The 24,808-nt window shown below is 37.9% G+C and overlaps 1 protein-coding gene across 1 annotated transcript in view; it reads left to right on the forward strand.

Annotated features, from left to right (window-relative positions):
* otud7a (OTU deubiquitinase 7A) overlaps window positions 1-24,808 on the forward strand; it is a 99,397-nt gene that overhangs the window by 29,557 nt on the left and 45,032 nt on the right. The window contains exons 2-3 of the mRNA XM_052119371.1: window positions 5,841-5,976; window positions 10,894-11,024. Coding sequence (XP_051975331.1) covers window positions 10,940-11,024 — 85 coding nt within the window. The 5' untranslated portion in view covers window positions 5,841-5,976; window positions 10,894-10,939. The remainder of the gene's footprint in view (window positions 1-5,840; window positions 5,977-10,893; window positions 11,025-24,808) is intronic.

Genomic DNA, 24,808 nt, shown 5'->3' on the forward strand with positions numbered 1-24,808 from the left:
TAATTAAAACACCCTAGCAACCACATAGCGACTTGGGAAAACATCAATCACCTAGAAACCACCCAGAATACTCTAGTAACCACTTAACAATGCCCTATCAACCACCAAAAAACCCTAGAAACCACATTGCAATGCCCTGGCAGCTACCCAGAACACCATAGAAACTGCATGGCAACACCCTAGCAACCAACCAAAACACCCTAACAACCACATAGCAATGTCCTGATAACCACCCAGAACACCCTAGAAACTGCATTTCAACACCCTGGCAACCACCCAAAACACCAACCACACTAACGTTGTTAGAGATTCGTATTTGATCTCTTTTTAGTGTTTTACTTATTTCAAAATAGCTTACACACACACACACACACACAAACGTTGGTGCGGCTATCCTTATGAGGACTCTCCATAAACATAATGATTTTTATAGTGTACTGACTATAGATTCTATCCCCTAACCCTAAACCTAACCCTCAAAAAACTTTCTGCATTTTTACATTTTCATGTTTTTTAAGTGATTTGAATAATGGGGACACTAGAAATGTCCTCATAAACCACATTTATAGCATAATACCCTTGTAATTACCAGTTTGTAACCTAAAAATTTCCTTGTAAACCACCCAAACAAACACATTACTTATTTCAAAATAGCTTGCACGCACACACACACACACACACTCACGCACACACATACTTACTACAAATTGTGAAGAAATTGTAATTGCTTCCCATAATTCTCACATTGCTTTGTATATCAGTCAGGTGTGAATGCACATTTTACTGCCGCTGTCAGATGTCTGACTCTCTTAAAATAAACCTTGAAGTATCTGAGCACAATTATAAAGGTTACTTTGTTAAATTTAGCTGTGGAAACATTGATCATCAGCAGGTGAACAGGGAAATTTGATGAATAAGTGTGTTGATGGTGACAACGACTTCTCTGTTGACTGTGAGCAGTGTGACAGAGGTGAGTGTTTGTAGCCAGGTGGAAAGTGAGATTGTAGGTGCGAGAGCGTGGGTCTCTCTCTTTCTCTCTCACTTTCTCTGTGAATGTTTCTAGGTTGGTAATGTGAGCTCATAAATACGGTAATAGAAGGCTGCAGACTCTTGAAATTAGTGTGGTGTGTAAACAACATAATGTCTGCGATTGTCATCCATGTATCAATGTACTGGTGGGCGGATGTGATATGTTATATACAGTCGATCTAGCAAGTCAGCATAGTGATGTGCATTTTCAAGCTGATTGACAGAAGATGTCTGTATCTAAAAGGTTATAGGCTATTTGACCTTTAAGGCAGGATATCCTTTCTACAGCCATTGACTGCTAAATAATCTCTGATACAGTACATGGTATACATAAACAGTTCCTTGCTTTACATTTTCAAATTTGGAAAAAAATACAAAATTACAAAATTTTGACTTTTGTAAAACTTGCTTTAAAAAAGAGTGGTTCATAGGTCCATAAATTCCAATGTATAAGATTTTTTTTGTCTTGGCCCTTTACTAAGCGGTTTCGTTTAGCAGATTTTTCCTTTAGCAATTTTGTCCCCAGAAGTAGCCTATAGCTAGTATAGTACGCTACACTTACTCCACCATCACAAAGATGCCTTTGCAAATTCATTTTGACTCATATCTATCATCGAATGGTTGACAGGCCAAGTCATCTTTCATAAAGGACACAGCTGTTCCTCTTTCATGAGAAATGAGTACTCGTACATGTTTACATCACACGTACTGTAATACATTACATCAGTGACTACTGTGCTCAAGTTTCTGTCTTTACTCCCCTTTCTCACTCATATCTCATTTCTCCATCTCTAACTCTGATCTATCATCTGAAGTGCTCCATTGATCAAATCTGCATTAGAGTGGAAGATGTTTGAAAGTGTATGAAATTAGATATTTTGCAGGCTGTCAAAGTGTCTGTTGACGGCATTAATTGTCAGGTCCTGATCGCATATGTTTATACATCTGTGTCTATGTGTCTAACTGCATTCCTGTCTATCTCACCTCTTAAGCCTAAATACGGGCTTATTCATGGGCTTCCAGTCACTGTTTAGGGAAGTTAGTGACCATAAAAAGCCAATAGTTCTCTCAAATGTAAACATAAACACTGTAAAATGTTTTTTTTTATTTTTTTTTGCTTTTCATTAGCTATAACTACTGCTGTTTTAGGGCGAAACCACGCTCCGTCCCACTTGGTTACTGTTGCTCACGTATACAAGCTTTACAAATCATACCATAGGAATGAATGGCAATTTGATGCGAACAGCACGAATTTGCACGAAATGTGCTCATAAAATAAACAGATGTTATTCTTACTGTATGTGGGCTAGAATGAAGTGTCACATTGCAAAGCATTCTTATCTGCCATTTTTCTTTAAAGAAATTAGCAAATTATGCAATAACATGATTAAAAATTGTCTTTTTATTGGAATCAATGCTTATCACATTTTTGGAAAAAAAACATTTGATAGTGATTACAACTGATAGCATTCGTGTGAACAGATCTGTTCCTAAAGTTTCTGCAACACATTCACTATGGCACTGTGAACTACTGGGACCTGAATCAATACATAAATCAATTAACGTTAATTTGGTAACCTTTAAGCAAATGTAGGTGTGCCTACTGATGTCTTACATGTTTATTTAGAAATGAGGGCTGACTTAATCCATAAAATTCACATCTCCTGATATATTTTAAGATTTGAAAATGCGGAAAAAAAAATACTGCATATTTTTCTAGGCAGTGCTGGGTAGATTACTTGTGAAATGTAATCTGGTACTAATTAAAATTACATGACTTGAATTGTAATAAAAATGAAATCTAATCTGGTTAATTTTGGATTCTTTTTTAATTACTCATTGCCAGTGTTGGATAAATTACTTAAAAATACCACTACAAATGACTAATTATTTATTTAAAATTGTAATCATATTACTGTAATAATTACTTAATTGAAAAAAATTCAAAAACACATTTCCGCTTAAATTAAAAATAATGTCTTTTTTTCGTTCATTATTACACACAACACCTCGCATTTCTCCTTTAAACTCGTTATGGGGCCATAATTCATCTATTCTATATAAATAATAGATTAATAGTAAGCATAACCCTATAATGTACTTATATAATAAACTAATTGACAGTCTGTAACTGTAAACTATATTACAGTAACTAATTACTTTGTAACTGGATTACACCCAATACTGCTCATTGCATATTCTGATGAAAATCTAATAATTCATTTTAAATGTTTTAAGTACCAATTTACTCTCTTTTCATTAAACATTAGTAAACATAAAATCAAACAGAAACTTGCTATTTGTAAAGTGCTTAAGAGTCATAAAAAAATAATGCTATATTATCCATAATAGAAGACAATAAGAACATCCTTGTATTTTTATGGATATAGGGATTAGACTTGTATGTAATGTTTGTAATTTAATCAAGTAATGGAATGTAATCATGTAATCAATAAGAAAGTAACAGTAATCTGATTATGATCATATAGAAGACGATACGAACATGCTTGTATTTTAAATTTAAAAGGATTGTTACATAGGAAATTAGAAATAGGGATTATGGTGCGTTCACGTCATGTCGGAATTAATGTAACTACAAGATGGCAACTCAGAGGTTCTACTCGGAGCCATTTCTATGGAAACACTTTTAATGCTAAAATGGCTTTGTTGTTGATAACAGTAAAATATTGATCACTTCATTAGTTCACCTCTATCTGTTTTTGCTAAATGTGTAAGAACAAAAAGAAATGCTCCAGGCATCAATGGCCTAATAAAATAGCATATTATACAGAAATGTGTTCACTACCTTGAAATGTTGAGGCCGCTGCAATGTTGGTTCTTTTCACATGAAGCAGGTCCGTAGCCAGCCTATTGAAAGGGGGATTCTTTTTTTCAAAAAGTGGACCTTTTTGCAGTTTTTCTCCTCCTTTTGTATTTAATTATTAGGTTCAAATATACTACAGGATACTGTATATTCCTTTACATAAATATTTATTCAGGGCTGTGAAATTCTTAATAAATAAAAGTTTTTTTTTTTTTTAAATAATATCTGTCCTTGAAGTAATCCAAAAGTAATCAGTTCATATTGTGGTACTTGGATTACGTTACTGAATACTTTTTTTATGAAGTAATTTGTAACTGTAACGGAATACATTTTTAAAGTAACCCTCCCAAGCTTATGTATAACAACCTTACCCTGTTTGCCAGTTTTTTTGAACATTTGTTCAATATTCTGCGACAGTGACGCTGCTGCCTGCTTTCTCTTCCGTCTCTCCTGCTCTTTTCGCCCAATACTCACTATTTGGTTGTACAGCCTGATATAAAAACAGTCAAAACACCTTTTTTGAAGCTTTGTCAATGACTAAACACTCATTCATTAGATGTATGTACATCCAACTTCACTCAACTAGTACATACTCGTGACCTCATACATCCTCACACTATCAGTGAATCGGTGCAAAATAAACTAATAACAGTTAATAAATAAAGGATAACATGACACGCATAAAAAACACTCAGACTAACTCACATTAAGACATAACACTCTCACATACTAGGCATCGTAAATCAATTAAATCATTCCAGATAATTTACCTCAAGCGGTCTGCTTTGAAGTTCTCAGAGGAATAAGATGCGCACCGAAGAAGCATTTCCATTGGCTCCAGTCTGCCGGTATTGGCCAATCACAAAAGTTGATATTGCACAGCCAATATCACTGAATATCCAACTATGTTTTATTATTAATTACGCTACGTTTATATGGCTATTATATTGGAGACTATCGAGTGTTTAACATATAGAAATCCTTTTAATTAAAAAAATATATATATATATAACCCCTCCCCCCATCATTCAGAGGCGATGCTTCTTCACCGTTGCTTTGAAAAGTGTATTGCGAGAACTCTCTCTGAACTGCACGCGCGGCACACACACACATGTCCAGCTACAATTTTAAATCATATTAATTTGAAACAGCAATCCAGAATATTTCTCACAAGCATTGATTAAAACAATGATGACAATAATCACATGAAAAAACCACCCGAACCCCCCCTGCCTACGGGCTTGCATGAAGTCACGACTGTTAAGTTGGAGCTTTCATAGAATTCAGAGTTTACAACTTGTTATTATGAGCTCTACAAAGACGTGAACACTTTTTACAAGTCGGAATCTCGTAATTACGGTAATTCCGACATTATGAGAATGCACCATTAGACTTGTATGTAATGTATGTCATGTAATCAAATAATGAAATGTATCATAATCATGAAATCCCCAAAAAATTATATTGATCTGATTTTGATCATTATAAAATGTAATCTAATCCAATTACATGTGCCTATTTGTAATCTTTTTATGTAATACAGATTACATGTAATCCACTACTACCCTACACTGTTTTTAGGTACCTTGTGTCACCATTATAAGTGCCCTGGCAACGTTTACCATATTTTTGTAAATATATAAAAAGCTGTTATAATAAAGCAGATGGTAACAGTTGCTAAGGTTGCATTGGTCAGTAAAATTTTTAAAGGTAGGTCTTAGCAAATGGTCAATTACACTGATTACTGATTTTCCATTCTTCATGTGCTGTGTTTATATAGAAATATTTAAACAAACATCAGCAATGTATATTTTTAAGAGGGTTAGTGGATTATCGGGTCATGGTTGCATAATGTAGATAGCCACACCATAGTTATAAAACATTAATCAGATTCTTAGGGCATAAGCGTTTATAAGCGATTTGGTCACTAATCGTTCCCCTCTCTATCTCTCTCTCTCTCTCTCTCTCTCTCTCTCTCTCTCTGCAGGCCTGGATTTTACCCTGAGTCTTCCTCATCTGTCAGTCATGGACTAGAGCAGAGGATTGTGTTTTAGTCAGTGTGTTACCTCAGACATAACCATGGTGGTGAGGTGGTTGCTCAACTCCCATTGAGAACACAGAAAGTAAGAATGTCTTCCTGACGGTGCCAGTTGAATTGTTCTTTTCTGTCATTTATTGAGCTGTTTGCACTGAAATAGTGGTGTTTCAATTTACATCAGACTTTGGGGTTCCCCCGACACATTCAAGGACATATGCACATGCGACTCTTCAAAAACCGATAAGAGTGTTCTCGACAGAAGTTATAGGCTGTGTTCTCCGACAGAAGCCGCGTGTGTTAAAGCACTTTTTTCTTATCAGCCTTTAATCCCTTAAATGGCTGCATTCACATTTAATGTGACGTTTCAGAACATTGCTTTCTTAAAACCCCAGGAATAAACAGTTTTCTTAAGTGCATGTAAACGTGGTCAAAGTCTTGACAGAATTAAAGAAATACAGTATATGGAATGCACAACATAGAAGTCTTGGCGAAGTCAAATGCTGTCCACACAGCAAACTAACAGGAACCTATGATTCTAACCACATGTGGAGAGCTGTAGTTCCAACCACACTACTTTGCGATGCTGTTTGCAAATGTTTGTTGGAACTACGGTTTCGGGAAACCCCAAATTGTTGAACTATGTTGGTGTAAAGGGATTTAGAATATAAATAATATTTTTATGAAAAACTTAAACAAAAGACACAAACACACACATGACGGACATGCCCGTAAACGATATCTCTCTCCTGCACCATTTTCCGCAGTCGGCCTTTATCCCTCTCGGAGGCTTGATTAGCCTGATAAGGGACCGGGTGTGAATCACCACCCGGCCCCGCCCTCCACCCGACCACATCAACCATTAGAATGGGTAAAAAATTGGATCTCAGTGATTTGGACTATGTCATGATTGTTGGTGCCAGAAGGTGCTGGTTTGAGTATTTCTATAACAGCTGATCTCCTGGAATTCTCACGCACAACAGTCTCTAGAATTTACTCCGAATGGTGCCAAAAACAAAAAACATCCAATGAGTAGCAGTTTTGTTGACAGAAATGCCTTGTTGATGAGAGAGAATTGCCAGACTGGTTCGAACTGACAAAGTCTACGATAACTCAGATAACCGCTCTGTGCAACTGTGGTGAGAAGAATAGCATATCAGAATGTTACTCTAAGATGTAGGTTGGCGCTTTTGGCAGGACGAGGGGACCGACACAATATAAGGAAGGTGGTTTTCATGATGTGGCGGATCGGTGTATGAGTTTTATTAACAGACCATTACGCTGTCAGGCAACCACCACGATTAGTTTCTAACTGTAATACTGTAAAAAAATGTATTTGTCTAATTCTGTCTACTGGCAGCTTGCATTCATTCTGTAGGGATCTGCAAACTGAAATTTAGGATGCTATCTGAAGATGTATAAGTCTATTTTTGTCATCTGAGCTCAAATGGGAACAGACCATTTCAAAATGTATCCACGTTTTGATAGCTAGCAGTAAGCATTTATTTTTTTAAATGGAAAAGCTTGAGAATTACCACAGCTGTGGTCTGTAGTAGTTGAGTTACTTGTCTACCATTGGGTAAACTCCTATAAATGTTAGTTGGAAAAATTGGCTGAGATTGCACAATCTAAGGGTTTGACTTTTGACATATTTATGTTTTAGTGGATGAAGATTATGATATATTTTACAGAATCGGCCAGTTAGTGGATCTGCAATTTAAATTTGGATGAGGTGCTTCATAAACTCTTATACCAAGTACTAATGGTTTAAATATGGAATGGCTGGGGATTTTGTGTTAATAGTCAGAGTGCTTTGCTGAACTTTTTGCTTACAGTAAGGCCCAACGCAGCCCTGCTCATACCAGACATGTAACTGGGTCAGCTAAACTGCCACTAAAGTGCAGGGTTTTCTGATAAATAATGCAAGGGATATGAAAAGAAAAACATGATCTCATCTTGTTATAATGACTTGGTGCCAAAACACACATAAACATGTACAGATGGATATTCAAAAAAATAATAGCACACCACTCCTAAATAGTTTCTCTTGTCTCAGCTGACACTACCAATAATATCATTAAGTGATCCAATAAAATCCTGATTAATAAGAAAAAGATTATGAGAAATACAATTTGTCACATAAGTTAAACACACTGTGATATAAAACATTCAAAATGTTAGATATTTGTAATCTCACACATTATCAGTTAACCACGCTGACCAACTGAAGGTCAACGGTGTCTTTTTGAGATTATGTCATTCTTATCAAACCTAAAAACATCTAGCATTTCAAATATGACCAATTAAAAACCACAAAAAAGAAACCACCCACTGGAAGAAGCCATTCAGTTTCTACTCTGTCTCAGAGAGTAATTTATATAATCTGTTGTTAAATCCTGCAGGGTTAATCAGGCTTCACTTATGGCTGTTTCAGATGTAATTACTACAAGTTTTGTCATTTTACTTGAAGTGCAGTGGATTATTGTGTATTGTTAAATATGGATTAGCATTTGCAGCGTTAGCACTGTGGTATGTTTGTTTAGCTATGGTCAAATGAATGTCAAAGACTGGTATTGTAGGATGGTCATTCTCATTCTAGAGCGCATCTGATTGGACAAAATATTTTGGGTCTGTTTTGCTTAAAGAGAAAATGGAAAAAGAAAGTGATTTTTGTCAATGTTTAGTAGAACACTAGCATATAGATGACTTCAAAGCTAACACACATGGACTTAAAGCCATAAAACTAATTATTTTCTCTACTGTGGGCACACTCCATGCGAGTTGTGGAAGCTACTGGCCGGCTGCCTGACCAACTCACACACCACACGCCGCACACATGCGGATAAACAGTGCTCTATTATTGCAGCTAACCCGTAGGTGTTGCCCCCTCTGCCCAGCATAACTTGGTTTGGAGTGCCTGATCTCATCAGCATCAAACAATGGCACATTTCATAAGGCAATGACAAAAAAGGCTTTGAGCAGAATGTCACAGCCAACATGGCTCAGAATGCCACATGCAGTGGAAATACTGTCATTAGAGTGCTGGAAAGCAGCATCTTCTACTGGAAAGGGAATGGGGTTAGAATGTTGCAATAAGGCAGAGAGAACATCACACCAGCCTGTCCACTGTCCATCATTCTGACTCACTCAGTGGCCATGTGACAGGGTGTACATACCCATAAAGAAACACGCATGCACACTCATGCCATTGGTTTTACTAAAGAAGCAACAGGTTGTTGACCCACCCCAATTTAATGCCTGAGTAAAGCACAAATATATTTATTTGGGAAGTTAACATATAATGTGCCTATGTAGTTTGTTCATCAAAATGTTATGATCTTTTCATCATCCAACCGAAACTGGGGGTGCACAGGGAAAATCTAGGGGGGCAATGTGAGCCATCGGGCCAATGACAGCCAGGGCTATCAACTGCTCAACAGGGGCCAATAGCGTTAGACCTTGATTTGCGAGAACAAAATTGATCTGCATTCCCACCATCAGTCCAATAGCCCCCCAGCATTGCCCTAAAACACACCTTAGTACGCCAATGTCACACACCCCACTCATTTAACAATCAACAAACTCAAGCTGAGGTATCGGACTCTGGAGAGTAAAGTGCCCACAATATCTTTTCAAGCCTTTTCTTTTCTACCTGTTCCATAGTGCGATAGATACACAGCAGGGCGGAGGGCGGGGCCGGGTCGTGATCATACACACCCGGTCCCTTATCAGGCTAATTAAGCCTCGGAGAGGGATAAAGGCTGATGGCAGACGGTGGTGCGACGAGAGAGAGATCGTTTACGGACTTGTCCGTCATGTGTGTGTTTATGTTGTTTTTTAAGTTTATAATTAAACTATTATTTACATTGTCAAGCCGGTTCTCGCCGCCTCCTTTCCATTGAAAATGTTACTGCATACTATTTATAATTAGCTAAATTATTTAAAATAGTTGTGAATGAAATATAGAAATATAGGTTCTCAACTGGTTTGGATTCAGGACACAGATTTTACTTCAGACAACAAGTGCCAACACACAGTACCAAAATCGTACTAAAGCAAACAAAAATGTAAAACATTGACATATATTTTTATTATTCATTACATTAATTAAGCCAATTATTTGCTATACAAAACAAATTGTCACTGGCACTAAACCATTATCCTCATGTTTTCAGTGTAATCTGGGCATGTTACACAACCTATCCATGTTGGCATCTGCCTACTTTTGCTACCGTCTACTATGTGACAGATACATTTTTGACAAAAATACCATAGAGTTTTGAGGTGAGGCCTTTGATGTCAAAATGTATGACATGTCATCTTTCTGTGTCCTACAGCAAAGCTTTGGTGTAACTCCACTATCTGTTATCTTTGGGAGTTTGAGATTATGTTAGTATTCATATCCTTACAGTGGATTAATCATATTCAGGTTTCACACAGTCAGCTGTTCTGAGATCAGCCTCCAGGCATTCCTCTCGGGCACATCATTCATTCCTCAGGCTACATTCATCTCTGATTAATCTTTTCATCAAAATTAGTTTATAACCCCTTCAACAGCATTTTTTGGCTGCCGCCTGCAATTTTCACTCCTATATTTAAAAACTCACCATACACACATACTGTACAGTGGACTAAGATATGACACTGGATTGTTTCAGCAAGCAAGCTCACAGACAATAAATAATTGCTCAATTTAAAGAAAAAATGCTAAGGTAAAAGCTGATGTAGAGTTTTGGCTACTTTGGAGCTTGCAGAAGCAGTGATTTGAGCACACATGAGACATACTGTATGTCTTTGTTGTTACATGCCTGACTTCTGTATTCAGGGACTTTAACATTTTAAGCATAAACTTATTATGGGGATTTAAGAAGCAATTTCCTAATGTTGTGCTCTCTCTGTCTTTCTCCCTTTAACTTTAACTCCCTTTAATGTGTTTTATATTAGGAATATGAATATAATATATTCTTAGCATTGATTTATCTGAATTTATTTTATATTCATGTAGATGACAGTGTGAAGCTGCTGGGTAGGCAGCACAGCCACATGATTCGATGACTCTGGACATGGACGCGGTCCTGTCAGACTTTGTTCGTTCCACGGGGGCCGAACCTGGTCTGGCACGAGACCTGCTGGAAGGTAAGATGCCTGATCTGCACTCTTTAGAAAGATGCTCTAGAACCGGAAGTTACTTTGCTGCAATGTCTGATATTCTTTGATAGCTGTATTTGGCAGCTGTACACGGCCATTGTCATTGAATATTTTACATAAATGACACATTTGTACTGCTGCTCTCTTTTGCTCTCAATTGGCAAGTTTCTTACATCATTTAGGTTTTAGATGCTGGAATGGTGTTTAATTTGATCATCAAAATCATGTTGCTATGAAATTTAAGACATCTTGGGTTGTTTAAAGTAATTCACGCTAATAGGCTTCACACTATTCTCGGTGGCATCCACGCACAACTCACTACACGCTCCACAGAGAGCAAGAACAAACATTATAAAGACCACGTGAAGTCTTAACTATTACCAAAATGCAGAATGAGATGTTTCTGTCTGCAGTCACGTTTCATGTGGAGTTCAAAGCGGCGCTTGACACTGGTGCTAATGCCGTGATGCAAATCATGAATGCAGCTGCACGATTGCTGTAGCAAAGCTGATAGCCACAGTCTACTGGCAGATTAATATTTTGGATGAGGGTTTAGGAGATTTAAAGCATATAGTCCATTGCAATGAAAATCCAACCTATGTGGGTCTAATTGGTGCTATTTTAGTGCATTTCTATCTTTATACTGTGGAAGGCTTAGTTTGGAAAATGTTAATAAAGCATTATATTGTTACATATTGTTTTGTTTTCTTTACTAATATACAAAATAAATTTTATTATTTTGTAGAATATAAAATTTAGACAGGAAAAGAAGTATATAGTGTCATATTTCAGCACTTTCCAAATCTGATTAACTAATAAATATGCAATTTAATCATGATTAAAAAGTGTAATCGACTGAAAGCATTAATTATATATATATATATATATTTGCTTTTGTATTATACTGTATCTGTATATTTTTTTCTCCTAATACTTTTTGCGATAAGCTTTCAGGAGCAGCACTGACGAGTGCCATCACCATGAAAACACATTTAATTAACCCATTGTTAGCGCATGCACTCAAACCATCACAATTCCCACTTTTTTATTATTATTAATTCTTGAGAATTTTAACAGATTATGAAAATTGCAATCAAGAATGGAGCTTTATTTCACAGGATGTAGACCTTCAAGGGTATTGCATTGCATGGGTATTCAATCAAAATGTTTTTGTTGAAAGATATTTTAAATAGTGCTTCAAAATGTGACTTTTAACAAACCAGCTTAATAATTGATTTTTAAGGTTGAATGGATTAAACTTGATTAAAATTGTTGTGGAAATCAAATCACTTTATTAGTGCAGTTCCGTCAACATTGCAGTCATGTAGTTTACTAGACATGTAGTGTAGAGAATACACAACACTCACTGAACAATATGTACATGTAATACACAATATCCATATTACATAATAAACACATTGTACACAATATACAGACAACAAAACACAATAAAACAAAATATACATATTGTTTCTTAATAAGTTACACCATTTATAATTTAACATTAATGAGGAAGCCAACACATTTGGGGCTTGTTTCTTTTTATTAATTCAGTGTTCCTGTACTGTAGATTTTACTGTCTAGTACAATTTAATTAATCTGGACAAACCATATATCATTTTACATGTCTTCTCAAGCATCAATAAGTGTGCAATCAAGCTAGAGAATGATAATTCATGTTCATTTTCAGACATCAGCTGTCAGTCACAAATTATCATCCATAAAACCCTGTTTCTGGTCTAGAGATAAACTTCTGTATTCTTACCCTTTAGACAGCTGACAGGTTTACAGATATACAGTATATGTTTTTTAAAGCAAATCTTCAAGTTGTCTCAGGTATTTTCATAAGCATAAATGATGTTAATATAAGAAAGGGCAAGCAGCTGTAGCCTGAATGTGAAATGGAATTTGTCTGATGCAAGTGCCTTCCTAGTGGAACATTAGTCGCATAAGCAGTTTCCTTCACAATTATGCATTCTATAGTATGTGGTAATGAGTGCAATATCAGGCATTAATATTCACTTGTTTGTCAGAATGCTAGTCAGAGACTAATAATAATAATGATGTTTAATTTATATAGCACCTTTACAGTTTTCAAGGGCGCTTCACAATAAAGAACAGTAACATAACAGTAATATAGACAATCATATGGGCAATGGACAGTCACCCAATCTGGAACAAAAATAAATGCATTTGCATATAGCAGATATCAGATCTGAACAGACTAGTGTATGTAAAGTGTCTAGTGTAGTCTAATAAAGTGTAACGGTTTGTGAACTTGTGAATTGTGTTTGTATTAATCAAGAACTCATAACAAATTTAGTAGAACATAATCTGCATAATATCATGGTATAATAGTGTCTGGAGCTCCAGGTCATTCAAAGGGTATGTCAGGGGATGTATTCATCTGTGCAGAATGGCAAGATTCTAGTCTGATAAGGGGCAATGTATCTCTCGTACCACCAGTCCATTCTCTGGGTCATCAGAATTTTGTTTGTGGTGTTAAATGAAAAGGAAAAGAGATTATAGTTAAATACTACAAACTGCTTTGAACTCCTATGTTACAAATGGCTGATCTAAATTATGAATGTATTTTTTTATATATATTATTCGTTTTTTGATTATTTCTAACACGATTTTGTAAAATGTGAATATGGCTACTCTTAAAAAATGTCATTACTCACAGCCTCATTTTATTTCAACTCAAACTGAATTATAACATTCTGCCTTTTGTGTTCCATGGAAGAAAGCCATAGAAGTAAATAATGTCAGAAATCTACTTACTTTCCATACAAATATAAGGAATTCCTTAATCGGTTCAGAATAATTAATGTCCTGACAAATAATGAACAAGTAAACGCAATATAATCAAAGAACAGGCTAAAGCAAGTTCAAACTGTCTTATATTGTTCTGCTCACTTATAAGACAGGGAGGGAATATTTTCTTTTTTTTCTGAAATAGTTTTGTTCCCTTGCAATACATAAAAATTTGTTTTACAACAGTAACCTTGTCGAATTAAGGTATTTGTAGTAAATCCATAGTAAACTTAACTTAATCTTTACAATGGTTGAACTACAACAACCATATTTTAACCAAGATATTCACAGTCAAACCATAGTAATAATATATGAAAATGAAAACTATATGGTAATGAAAATAATTTTGTGATTACTATGGCTTTACAACTACTACCATAGTTACACTTAGCCCTGCCCCTTCAGGCGTGCAGTTGGCCTATATAAGCAGGCGCTCCGTCACCGTTTCTTCAGAATTTTCTTCCTTCAAAACAACAAACTTCATCTTCTTCTTGGAACCCTTTCTGCTTTGCTGTCGATATACACTTACAGTGGATGGAACTTCTTAGAAAGGCGAGGACAACTCATCGCCTGTGCTCAGCGCCTGCACCTGGAGGCACAGCGGGGCAGTGAGAATGAGCTGCCAGAATCTTGTGCCGGCGCAAGCCCTGCGAGCCCCCCAAACTTCCTATCTAATGTCCTCATCTGTGCAATATGTGTGTGATGAGCTCTGGCCCTCTAATAGAGTTCACAGCCTCATTATGTTTGGCGGCCCTGACGATTTAGATGATGATGTGTCACTCGCAGATTTCATGGAGGATGAACCCCAGCGAGGGTGAAGAATGTGCACATGCCACAGACAAGGAGCTTCTTCGCGTCCTCGTGAGGTCGGTTGAAGAGCTCGGTCTAGAGTGGTCCCCTCTAGAAGAGCCAGAAAAATCTTACCTAGATGAATGTTTTTTGCAAACAGACCACAGTCCGGAAGTCTGCACCATTTCTTCCCTGAGGTCCATGCGGAGCTCAAAAAGATCTGGTGTGTGCCTTTCTCTTCGTGCATTCAGGTCGAAGGTGATGCCATCCTCACTAAAATGGACCACGGCGATGAAAAAGACTACTTAAAGCTTCCCCCAGTGGAACAGACGGTCGCAGCTCACTTCTGTCATAACATTTCCATGGGTTGGAAATCCCACCCCGCCCACCCCTCCAAGCCGTGTCAACTGAAGTCTGCATTGGCTGGAAGAGCTTATACAGCAATGGACCCAGCTGGTTCAGCACTCCACAGCATGTCGGTGCTTCAGGATTGTCAAGCTAAGCTCTTTAAACAAGTGAATGAGCAAGACTCCGATCCAGATCTTTTCAAAGAGCACCGCGCCACTACAGATTTTGTGCTGCGAGCCACGAAAGCTACCACTTATGCCATAGGCAAAGCAATGAGCAACCTGGTGGTTCTGGATTGGCATATTTGGCTAACTCACAGAGAAAATACAGAGAAAGCCACCCTCTTTGACACCCCAGTGTCACCCCATGGTCTTTTTGGCAACACTGTAGAAGGCTTTTCAGAGTGCTTCATCACTGCACAAAAGCAGTCTCAAGTGATGAAACACTTACTACCAAAGAGAAGTAGCACTTCCCCTTTCCAGGCACGCTCCCGTTCTAATTCCGGTCAGCGCCTGGCAAAGAATCCATCTCTTGCTGCCTCAGTGCAGCAGAAGCCATGCAAACTGTGGCCAAGGTGTAAGCAACCGCCGTCTCAGCATGCAGACGGAAAAACTTATCATGCACCCCATACATTATGCTCAACCGCATCCCTATGTTGAGCAGCGCTCTATCTCCTATAGTGAGCGAATAAGCCTGTTGTCCTGGTGCGCAAACACGTGGTGAGCCCTCACTGGCATGTCAGACTGAGTGTTAAAAAATTATTGAGCACAGTTATTTGATTTAGTTTGTATGTCAGCCACCTCGCTTCACCAGCATTTTGTAATCTGTGGTCCGACCACAGGATGCACTGGTGTTGCGCCCAGAGATTCACAGTCTCGGAAAACATGATAGACACTGTCCCAGACTGCGACATACAGCAGGATTTACTGCTGTGATTTTCTCATTCCAAAAAATTATGGCGGGCTTTGGCCCATTCTAGACTTGAGACCCTTGAAACTCATGCGCATGAAACACTCATTCAAAATGTTAACTCAGATCAAAAGGACGCATATTTTTAGGCACCAATTGCACCATGTCACAGGGGGATTTTGAGATTTGCGTTCGTGGGGACTGTGTATAAATTCAAAGTCCTTCCTTTCGCTATATCTCTGGTTCCCCGCACGTTCACAAAATGTATCAATGCGGCACTCGTCACATTGAAAATGAACGGTGTGCGTGTTTTGAATTGCCTCGACGATTGGTTATTACTAGCCCAATCAGAGGCATAACTGAGCGAGTACAGAGACTTGCTGCTTTGCCATCTGAAAAATCTGGGTCTGAATGTCAGCTGGGCGAAAAGCACACTTGCCCTATCCAGCAAATCTCCTTTTTAGGATTTTGTACTGAATTCATGAGCATGCGCGTGCACCTCACGAAAAAGCACGTACAGACCATTCTTCGGTGTCAATCTCATTTAAACTGTGGAAAACATTGCCACTGAAGTCATTTCAGAGAATGCTGGGTTTTTGCTGGCAGCATCCATCGTCATACCGTTAGGTCTGTTACAAATGTGACCTCTGTAGTTCTGGCTCAAGTGACACGTTATACATCTCGCCTGGAGCCATGGTTGCATGCGCATCGTGGTGACTCGCTGCTGTCTGGCTGCTCTAGCACCATGGACAGCACTGGCCTTCCACAAACAGGTTGTTATGCTGTGTAAAATTTTCTGATTAAAAGTGGTGACCACAGATGCATCCAACACAGGTTGAGGCGCTGTGTGCAATGAAGCCCGACTTTAGGCACCTCCCAGGTGTGAAAAAGGCATGGCACATCAACCGTCTAGAGCTGTTGGTGTCTTTCTAGCTTTGAGAGCTTTTCATTCTGACATTGTGAGTCAACACATTCTGATTCGTTTGGACAACACAACAGTAGAGGTGTACATAAATCACCAGGGCAGTCTACAATCACCACAATTAATGAGCATAACACAACACCCCCTCCAATGTAGTGGGCATAATCTCCTCTCATTGTGTACAACACATGTCCGGATCTGTTGTCATGCCAGGGAGCATTAACAGGGGAATGGAGACCTCAGACAATGATGAGGATTTGAGAAAGTGGAAGTTAACTTACTCTCCTCCTGAGAACGGCCACTATCCCCTTTGGTACTCCATGTTCCCAGCCCCGCTTGGCTCACAAATGGCCCCCGGTGCACCTCCTTCATTCTTTCATCAGCAAAGTACGAGTGGACATGGAAACAGTTCTGTTAATTGTGCTGAAATGGCCAAATCAGTCCTGGTGATAGAAATACTGGACGGCCCTCCATGGGAAATACAGCTGAGTAGAGATATTCTCTCTCAAGCAAAAGGCACGATTTGGCATCCCCAGCCAGAGCTGTGGAGCCTACACTTGTGACCTCTGAATGGAGCACAGCAGATGAGCCAGAAATTCATAGACACTTTAATATGACTTATAAGCAGGTTTGGGGAGTAACGGAATGCATGTAACGGGATTACGTATTTAAAATGCTAAATATTAGTAACTGTATTCCACTACAGTTACAATTTAAATAATTGGTCATTTGTTTCATTTATTATTTAGTCCTTTCAGATGGAAAACATTTATACATATAAATTATGTGATCTAAAGTGCATTTGAACAGCGGGAAACACTTTCTTATGATGTGTTACATTCATACGAGCAGACAGAGAAGTAAGTTTGAAGTAAGTTTGGAGCAGAAGAAATAGAAATAAACCTTGTGTAAATTGTCAGCTTTATGCTAAGCTAAAATGCTATTTCTAGCCAATTTACATGCACATGTTACCAGGCACGATCATATTTTGTTTATCAAGAAAATTAACGTTGGATCATAATTTCATTTTTCTAGTAAGATCTTTGATATAACGGCAAAAATCATATTCGTAATAATATTTGTTTATTTTTTTCCTGTAAAAAAAAAATCAAAAAATCTGATTTATCTTGTTTTAGAAACAACAATGCATAAGATATTTAGGTATATATATTATATATATATTTTTCAGAGAATGTATTTTTAGAGTTTTATAGTCAAAACAAGTGAAAAAAATCTACCAGTGCTGAAAAAGTAATCCAAAGTATTGCTGACCCTGCTTATAAGTCATCGTCCTGTGACCTGTGACTCCTTATGAATATCTCTTTTTATTGTTATAACTCTGGGAGTGTAATATCATGTAGTGCGGCGATATTCCCCATAGTGCTTACGGGAATGTCGAGTGAACTGAATAAATAGGAAACGTCTCCAGTTACACATTTAACCTCGGTTTCCTGAGGTGAAGGGGGTGAGATATTGCCAAAGCTGGCTGCATTACTACTTCAGAGTTTCATAATACGTGTGACTCACTCTTGTTCCTCAGTCAGAAAATTCGGAAGAAATGGTGACTGAGCACCCACTTATATAGGCAAACTGCATGCCTGAAAGGGCGGGGCTCAGACTCCATTGCCAATCAGAGGATTGGCGTGATTGTATAAGGGTTTCAGCTAGGTCGTCTAGAAGGAGTTCCCCATAGTGCTTAAGGCAATGTCTCATTCCCTTCATCTCAGGGAACCGAGGTTACACGTGTAATCGGAAACATTACTGCATTCATTGTTGCTACAGTATTACTATAGTAAAACCATGGTTTCTGCCAAAAAACCAAAAATCCCTCCCTGTCTCCAAGGACTCAGACAAGCTCTATAACTGAAAAGGCAATATCTTTTATTTAATTATACTGACTTACCTCAGGCTGCCTCGATAGTCCTGGTGATGATGACGACGATGACAGCCTTCGTCAGTGCTGCTCCTGAAAGCTCATCGCAACAAAGTATTAGGAGAAAAAAATGCAGGTATAATATAAAAGCAAACGCCTAAATATACATCACTAAACATTAAAGGATTATGAAGACGCTTGCAGAATTTTGTACTTTAACATGCAAAACTGAACCAGAGCCCCTTCCACTTACTGAACTCTTCTTCCAGGTCAAAGAGCTGTCACTCAAAACTCACTAGCCAATGAAAACTCATCTCAGTTAGCCCCTCCCATACGAGAGTTTTGTGCCAGAACTGTGAATGAAAATCCGGGAGCGAAACATAAACTTCGGAATCATAACTGAAAACTCTAGCTGTGCATGGGCAAATGCTGATCAGCAAACGCAAGCAAGTTAAAAAAGGATGTTTATTTGAAGACTGAGTTAAAGTTTTTATTCATTTTATTTGATTTTTTTATTAGTTTCTTGAAAAGTTACATTTGAAACAATTCCCATAGTTTTACAGCATTTATTAATCTTAGTTACTATTGTTAATTTTTTTATTGTTCATTCACGTTTTTTCATGTTGCATTATCTAAGGTTAAGGTTAAACTTTTATTACTGTAAAACGTATTATAATATGTAGTAATTAACATTAATAAATGCTGCAAAAGTATTGTTCATTATTAGTTCATCTTAATTAAGTGTACTAGTGAACTAATGTCAATGAAAACAACCTTATTTTGAAGTATTATATTATATTATATTATATTATATTATTATGCTTTGTGTTGCCCAAATAATAGCTTTGCTTAGACCTGTTTTGCTTAGACCTGTATTCTACAAACTGTTGTCACATTTGGCTTGTTTTTGCCATATGAAGTAAGGGTGCATGTGCCTTCGTCCCGTTCCAAACTTACCTGATGGTCCCGTGGGTTCTGGTTTTCTGCTGCAAAAGGGTTTTGTGTTGGTCTACTTTCTGCTCTGATTGGCAGCAGGGAGGGCCCACATGGTGGGCAGCGGGGCATATTTAGAGCTTGGTGTGACGGCTTTACGAGCAGGTTCCCTGGGAGACCTTTGTGCCCATTGAGTGGAACTCATTGAGGAGTGGAGGGCCACAGTCACCAGCACAGAGGTGTAGTCTGAGAGAGAGAGAGAGAGAGAGAGAGAGAGAGAGAGATAAAGACAAACAAGAAGGCGAGGCTGTGAAGTGAGATATATGCCCTCTACAGAAAAAATGGGACAGAAAAAAGAAGAAAAGTGGAAGAAAAGAGTGCACCCTTTTGAGGAAAGATGTAACAACAAGAGTGGTATAGCTTATCCTTCAATAAAGGAGAAGAGAATGATAAAATACAGGGCTCTGTTTTACGTCCTAGTGAGCTGCCTATCCAGGCAGCATTTTGAGCTTTTAGGAAATTTGGTTGTAAAGGCAATAAAATGATGCTGCCTTAAAAATTGCCTCATATTGGCCACAATCTAAGGCCCTGTCCTAAATGACACCATCAGCTCATTGTATTGTTGCCACAAAGTGGTGCACTCAAGCACTCTTTTCTTCATAAAATGACAACTGTTACACACTACAGTCAAGTAAAGGCCATGGGACCGTAAGTCCACATCAAATGTATAATTTGGATCAAGGTCTAAGAGACCATTGCATGTATTATTCACGGATAAGGCCATCACATTTATTGTGACAATCACAGTAACGATTTTCATCCAAGATGTCTGACAAAGTCTAAGGAAAACGCTATTTCATTTAGAATGTAACAGTATCAAAACAGAATAGTTGCTTCTAATGAGGAATGCACTACTTCAGCCAACATTTGTTTGTGCTGTTTTTTTTCTTTGTGTGCTTATTGAGTAGTGCATTGTTAGCTTAGCTACATGCTAATTGGAGTAAAGTCCCTTTATGGCAAGTCAGGTTTCTTGGCAGCCATACTGGTAAAATATTCAGGCAGCTATTGCAACAGTGGTATCATAAATTGTGAACAAATTATTTTGAATGTAAATGTAAACAATGTAAACATGTATTTCTAAGGCTGGTCTAGGTAATGCACATATTGTATGCATTTTGGAGTAAACACACAAGTGACTGGCTCTTTTAACTGTAAAGTGGGACTTCCAGTATAGTGATACCTCTATCAAAAGGGGAATTCGCTCTTTTAAATGTAAGGAGGGACCAGAGCTGCCATATTTATCATGCTGATTTCCCCCTTTCATATGTATAGGAGTTACCCAAATCTCGTTCCGTTATCATATCTATGGCATCAGTTAAGTCTCTCAAACTTCGGGGGCCTGGATAGCTCAGCGATTATTGACGCTGACTGCCACACCTGGAGTCACAAGTTCAAATCCAGGGTGTGCTGAGTGACACCAGCCAGGTCTACTAAGCAACCAAATTGACCTGGTTGCTAGGGAGGGTAGAGTCACATGGGGTAACCTCCTCGTGGTCACTATAATGTGTGGTTTTTGCTCTCAGTGGGGTGCGTGGTGAGTTGTGCGTGGATGCCGTGGAGAATAGCGTGAAGTTTCCACATGTGCTACGTCTCTGAGGTAACGCACTCAACAAGCCATGTGATAAGATGCACGGATTGACAGTCTCAGATGCAGAGATTCATCTTCTGCCACCTGGATTGAGGCGAGTCACTATACCACCTCGAGGACTTGGAATTGGGCATTCCAAATTGGGGAGAAAATGGGAGTAATAAAAAGTCTCTCACACTTCATGTGGGGAGCACTAGGCCTATTTGTTAACTGAGTAATTAATTTGAGTAATGCGATTAATCAAATTAGGCAGGGGTGTTCAGTAGAGCATTTGAGACAATTCACGTACTTATTTGGTTCCATTTCAGTTTGATGTTGCCTTAAAAGGTCAGACAAGCTACTAGACAGAATACAGTAAGGCAGTTTATTAGGTTTTGGAGTGTACGATGGAGCGAGAGAATACCATACTCGCCCAGAAATAAGAAGAGAGAGAAAAATGTGTTTGGAAATGCTGTTTCCTGATGGTTTGACACATTTTTTTTATGACATTCCCACTTTTTTATGCCACTTAAGGGGTTATGGGTGAATGTAAGTGTGCTTACACGCACAAGCACACACCTGCTTCAGCTAAAGCCTTGCTCAGCACCAGCTGCAAGTGTCGTCCTTACTAGCCAAGGCCACCTAGTTCCAGGCTCATCACCCGCTGCTCATTAACATGTGATGAAATGACCTGTCTGTTTTGAGACCGAGCAGCTTGACACTAATTGAGTAGCATGAATGCTTAAGTAAAGAGTAAAGCCTCTGCCTTTGTCTTCCTCTCATCACACATTTCAAGCACATATGAAAATTGTCATTATACAGCACACACACACACACACACACACACACACACATAAATATAAATGTATTCATGTAATCTGTTACTGTAATCAGTAACTTCTTTTAGATTACACCTTTTTATGTAACCTATTTATCTATCAATCTGATTACTTTTGGATTACTTATTACTTGTTACTTTTTAAAGTCAAGACTGATAGATAAAATAATCCATACGTAGTCATGTAATCCATAAAAGTACTGTAATCTTTAACTGTAATATGATAACAAATTTAAAAAGTAATATTACACATTTATTTTGTAATCTTATTATGTAATCCAACTTACATTTAGTCCATTACTACCCAACACTGTATCTTTGTAACTTTCAAATCAACCCAAATATGGTTTACTATAGCTCTGTATTAATGACAACTGGCCAAACTGATTGATCAAGTGAAATTTGGCCATTCTTAGATTTTTGGCTGTAACAATGCCCACTTGGTTGGTTAACACTAATTAATTTCAAAAAATTTTCATCCATCTCTGATCGTATTATTGCATTATATCATATCAGCCATCCACCAGCCAGCTTTTGAGATATCGTTATAAACCAATGCAAAACCCAGATGGGTCAACTGCTACTTTGTATGCATTTCCATAGATTTAGCAGTCTGCTGTTTCTTTGTCTGATCCAGCAAATATTCTCCATAAATCATGTCAAACATCACAGTGAATGTACTGAATCAGCTATTTTAAATGTTGTTAAGCAATCCTACTATATTTGTGCTAACGTACATTAAAACCCCTCTACGTGTTAATAGATAGCATTATAAATGCTGTCAAATATATGCTTTCTTCTTTACTCTATTACAGTACATCCTTTACAGCAAAAAACAACTTGCTTTACAACTTGCTTTTTGCACCCCTCTGCGGGCATTTCAACTGGAAGCTGGAGCTCGCACATGCCCTTACATTCAAAAACACTTCCCGCTTCTGAAATTATTTGAACTTTAGTAAGCATAGACCGAGTTTATCTCTAGAAAAGTCAAACAACTGTTTCTGAATACACTGTGAGATCAGTCTGCTTTTTAACGACCTCACTGCTGACATTTCACTCTGTTGAAAACAAGAAGTCATTAAGAATGAAAAGGGTATAAAGTGCCTCCAATTCTCTCCCTAAGATGCAAAATAAATGGGGCAGCTTCAGTCAAGCATAATGTACTTTGTATCAGAATAGGCTCAGGAAAAAAGCTTAGTCTTTTACATGTTCATGGCTTGTTAGGTCTGGAAGTAAAATGATTGTCCCCCAGCATGTGGTTATGTAATCTATTGTATACTACAGAGCTTATTAGTTCAGCAAGCCGATTCCCAGAAAGCAAAATGCAGGAATGTTATCATCTCGCATATGCACTCGGAAGTTCGCGGAGAGGGCAAACATGATAAACACCTGCCATGCGTTTTGTGTTGAAAGGACCATAACGTCACATCTAATGATCTAGAACAAATTCAAGTGAGTTTTACACTTTGTTCTAGCCAGACACAACACAATAAAGAGCCAGCTGCAGGAAGTTACAGGATATTTAGTTTGTTGCCCCAGGTAGACCCGTCCAATATTAACTCATTAGTCCAAAATCCTGCTCCTCATAACTAGAGCTGGATTTTGACTACAACAAAAATCATAACTGTCTATTTTTCCATTGATATTGTAATTGTGACGAATTACAATTCATAGAATTTACATTAAAATATTTTGTGTATACAGGCCATATTCTTTATATAGGCTATTATCATGAACTATCGTGTTCTGTGTGAACAGACAAATTGTCGCCAGAATCTTATTGCAGCCCATGTTATACATAACCAATCAAATATTTGTGACAACAATGCTTATTTCACAGTAAAAATGGAATCATAAGACTTTCATAAAAAAGTATACTGCTTTTTATTATTATTTTTTATTAATTTTTTTCCAACCACTCAACCTTACACATAGGATTGTAAAGGTAGCATTTTCAGACATACCCAGTTTGGGCATATGTGCAGGATGCAGAGATGATGTGCTATTAAGAGGAAGCATAGAGAGAGACAGACCAAATCAATTGAGATTATTAGCCAAAGGCTGGCCAAGAGCACACAGGTTTACCACAGAGGCCAACTGCCAGATGTCTACAGCAACCCAGTCATCATGCACACACACACACAAACGTTCACAAAGCACTGGATGGCCCTGATATTTACATAACAGCCACATGCACTCAATCATCTCTGTATATGCTGAAGTGGTGCATATACAAGTTTAGGGGTGGGAATCAGCAGGAATAATGCGATATTATATCAACATTTGCGTTGCGACAGGATAATATTGTGATATTTTCTGTAGAATATATTGCAATTCAATAAAGCAATATCACACGAGCAAGAGTACTGTATGTCCAGCAATCAGTTATCACATCCATACTGATAGATGAACAATACAGCATTAATGCAAGTGTGATATTGTTTTTATGCAACAGTTCACCAAACAAGTAAATACATGAGTAGGGAAAAACAAAGGAATCTAAAAAAAAAAAAACGCTCTAGTGTGTGGAACTGCTTTTTTATGTCAAAGGTTCTGCCATTGCTAGTTTGAAAGATGCGCCCAAACCTCTGCTACTAATTAAAAAACAACCCTTTAGAACTAGTAATGACAGCTTGGACTGTTTCTAACAAGTTGTTGGAGAAACCTGGTGTAACGAATGACATCGAGACAAACAGACACAAGAGCAGAGGAGCAG

This window comes from Xyrauchen texanus, chromosome 46, assembly GCF_025860055.1.
Source record: "Xyrauchen texanus isolate HMW12.3.18 chromosome 46, RBS_HiC_50CHRs, whole genome shotgun sequence".
Lineage (NCBI taxonomy): Eukaryota > Metazoa > Chordata > Actinopteri > Cypriniformes > Catostomidae > Xyrauchen > Xyrauchen texanus.